The sequence below is a fragment of the Austrofundulus limnaeus genome, unplaced genomic scaffold (genome assembly GCF_001266775.1).
Source record: "Austrofundulus limnaeus strain Quisiro unplaced genomic scaffold, Austrofundulus_limnaeus-1.0 Scaffold2999, whole genome shotgun sequence".
In the NCBI taxonomy this organism is placed as follows: Eukaryota; Metazoa; Chordata; class Actinopteri; order Cyprinodontiformes; family Rivulidae; genus Austrofundulus; species Austrofundulus limnaeus.
In genome coordinates, this window is record NW_013955401.1 from 4071 (window position 1) to 7884 (window position 3814).

Genomic DNA, 3814 nt, shown 5'->3' on the forward strand with positions numbered 1-3814 from the left:
TATATATACATAGATACGTAGATAGATATATCATAGATATAGATTTATATTTATGTTTTGTAACCATGTATGCATGTAATGTATGTATGTATATATCTGTGTATGTATGTGCATATGTATATGTATACACATGTATATTTAAGGTGTACGTATACTTATAGGTACAGTATACTGAGGGTCATTGAATAGGGTAGACAAGTATAAGTCTTGGCTTCAGTCTACTCTGTTTTTGGTAAATTATTGATTTGTTTTTGTAAAATAGTTTCATTTTGTTTTCTTTTTCTTGTAGTGTAAATTTACCAAAATAAATCTAAACCTGAAAATAAAAAACGCTCCTCACATCATTCATCATTTTTTCTGCTCTCAGCCTGCAGGCTCCGCCCCCGAGCGTCCACTCTGGCGTCAGCGTGTTGGAGGAGGCCCTGTCCCGGCAGCACAAGCAGGGCTCCCGCGCGGAGGGAGCCCCGCCCACCTACAGCGAGGTGATCGGGCACTACTACCACCCGACGTCCCGGACTGTGTCGTCCCCGTCCTCGCTCGTACGCGGCCTCCTCAGACCGCTGCCGCAGCAGCCAGGAAGCGTGGACAGCAGGAACGCGAGGAACACGAAGGAGAAATCCCAGAAGCCCCAGCAGGTGTGACGAGGACCGGTCACATGACTGGTGAAACCCACCGTGAAGGGCCAGCAGTTAGACTGACGGGGGGGTCGCAGAGGAGCGTCTGCTTCTCCCTGCACCCCCACTTCCTGTTTGAGGAGCCCTTCGAGGTGGAAAAGATGAAGGTGACTGATCTGCATCATGCATTATAAATATTTACTTGTTTTTGTTTGTCCTTTGAAGAACATTTCCTCACTTCCAGATCCCGTCACGTTGGTTCTTGGAAAGTTTTTTTTTTCTCGTGATAATCCCGCCTCGCTGCTTCTCGTCTCACTCCTGCACCGAGCTTCGGTCCGATCACCGGGACGCGTTGGCGCCGTTTAGCGTGTTAGTTAGCGTAATCAGCAGTTGTAGCGCAGCGCTGAACGTCCCGGAGCTGAAAGCTCTGCCTTACATCCTCCACCTCCTGCAGGAGTTCTTACTAAAATCTGTTTCAGTTTCCTGAAGGTTTGCACAAAGAAATCTGCAGTTTAAATGATCAAAAGGGGGAAGATGTGTGGGTATTTTCTTCTTAAACGTGATGCATTCCTTATTTTTTCTGTTCCTTTTATTGTCTAGTTTTATTTTTTTTAAAAGAGAAACGCGGGGTGCCAACCTTCACATGTTGAAACGTACATGTTGACATGTATATTTGTTACATATGGACTTTATACACACATGGATGCAAACCGAGAGAGTGGAAAGCACGAGTTTAGAGTTATTTATATAATTGCTGAAAAGAATTGCACTATTTTTTTAGGATGGAACGTTTGAGAGAGACTTTTATTGTGAAGGAGCTCTGTGGTTTGGGTTTTTAAAAAGACAGAAGAGACTCACCAGAGTGCGCACAGCGGCTATGATCAGATTGTGGGGAGGCTCTAACTTTGGTTTAATGGACTCAGGCTATCCATTACTGTACCATTGATTAAAAGAAAAACAAAAACAAATCTCCAGTTTATGCAAACGTCTGAGTCCTGCGAGCCAAACAAACGTTAGTATCCAACCTGTGGGTCCAATCAGAACCCCCCCCCCCCCCCCCCCCCCCCCCCCCCCCCCCCCCCCCCCCCCCCCCCCCTCGCTCCCTCTTCCTCAGCCTTTTGGCCGAATCAGAGCAATCCCAAAGCCGGCTGCTACTACCTCGACCAAACAAGCACAGTTTGTTGTCAGACTTGGTCTCCTTTAAGTCTGAGCTAATCAAGATGATGAGTAGAATTAGCCTTTCCGTGTTATTTTCTTTGAAAGTCTAAACCTTTGTTCACTGGGTGAGGAGAGAGGGGCAGCGAACGTCTCGTAGTTTGAAACTCAGGAAGGAAGCTCATCGCCCAACAGGCCCTGAATGTCTGCACTGCCGCCGCCGCTGCTGCTGCTGCTGCGCCGACATCACAAACACTTGGCATCAAACGATCCTTTCAAACACACACAGTTGTCTCTGGTGAGTCTCTGTCTCTTTGCAGGCATCTTTGAGCACTTTACTGCAGCAGGAAGGAGACAACAATCCTCTGTCAGCCAGCGTCAAAACTCTCAAAACTCTGAAACAGCAACGAGTCTTCACAGTTTACAGATGCACGTTTAAAGGATGCAAAAGAGTCGTGCAACAAAGCTTCATTCAGAATTTTTCCTTTTACGTTACAGGGAAAAAAAAGCCATCATCAAAACTTCTGTTTTCCATTTTTTTCGCCGCCTCCTCGTGGGTTTTTGTGTTGAAGTTTTGGAGCAAAACTCTTTCTTTCTGCACAAGACGAGTTGTTGAAACTAGACACACGGACGTGTTGACAAGTGGCACGAGTGTTAATAGCAGCTCGACTTGTGTCGTCTCTTTAAAAGTGCAGAAACGTAAAACTTGAACCGGTCTCAGAGCGAGTTCGGTCCAGTCTTTATGCAAATCAGCGCCCTCTGCAGGAACCAAACCAAACTGCAGCCAAAACGCCAGAAACTGAGAGGAAAAATTAAGACAATTCGTCATCAAGTTTTTCATTTTATTTAGTTATTTCTGTCTTACTTTGGTAAGCTATAAATGTTTGCTACTTCCTGTATATATTTTTAAATCATTTTTTAAATTATTTTTAAAGTTTACCATGAAGTAATGATGATTCTCAGCTGTTTTTTATAAACTTTGCAGCCCTTAGAGAGAGGAATGTAATCCTGATAGGCACCAAAATGTGTTTTTTTTTTCATAAACAACCTTTCTAACAGATTAACTGCAACAATCACATAATCACCACTTTAGCCGGTGGGAAAAAAAAACTTCAAACCAAAACTAGAACACATTTATGACCCGTCATCTCAAAATGAGGATCAAGCCAAATTTGGTCAAAATGACCTACCGTATTTATTCAGCTTACAAAGCATAAAAATGTAATTATCGATAACTCATGTATAATACCATCCCCCCACTTTATGGATGATTTTTTAGGGTTAAATATCTAGTATTATACATGAATCAATACAGTAATTACATTTTCAGATTCTTGGCTTTAAAAGCTACATTTTGATACCTAGATCATCCTGATATCACAATTAAATCCAAATATATGACTTAATTTGTCTTGTTGGTTATAATAATATATAAATATTTGGTCTGAGTCCTAACTTTCAGTCATTTTAATGAGGAATTTTTGATGTCCTTTTAAAGAGGAAACTTTAAATTATATTTGAATATTGAGATTTCCCAGCTGGAAAGAAACAAAAACATTGTGAGTTCACAGGGAAAATCTCAACATTTCAAGACGTTTTTCCTCAAAATCAGTTTTTTTTTTTTGTTGCTACTGATCAAAAAAGTGCTTCATAAATGTTGTTTTTTGGTTATATTTCAGACAGTTCATTCAGATGATACATTAATAAGGCTTTTATTCATTATGTTTTGACAAAACATTTTAATCAAAACACTATATTTGCCTTTTTCTCCGTGTATCACTTCAAAGGGATCCACGATTAGTTGTAACATTAGACTTTATTTGATAAACATATATTTTAACTGTAAAATNTCTAGTAGGTGGAGCTTGTCCCTCCTCTGTCTTTCACTCATCTAGTAGGTGGAGCTTGTTCGTCCTCTGTCTTTCACTCGTCTAGTAGGTGGAGCTTGTCCCTCCTCTGTCTTTCACTCATCTAGTAGGTGGAGCTTGTCCCTCCTCTGTCTTTCACTCGTCTAGTAGGTGGAGCTTGTCCCTCCTCTGTCTTTC

At 41.7% G+C, this 3814-nt stretch overlaps 1 protein-coding gene across 1 annotated transcript; it reads left to right on the forward strand.

Annotated features, from left to right (window-relative positions):
* Nucleotides 1-367: 367 nt before the first annotated feature.
* LOC106511619 (protein TMEPAI) lies at nucleotides 368-2256 on the forward strand (the record flags this gene model as incomplete). The annotated part of the gene is given in 1 exon segment (XM_014000371.1): nucleotides 368-2256. A coding segment is annotated over 1 exon segment (274 nt), but the record flags the coding sequence as incomplete, so codon positions are not given.
* Nucleotides 2257-3814: the final 1558 nt, after the last annotated feature.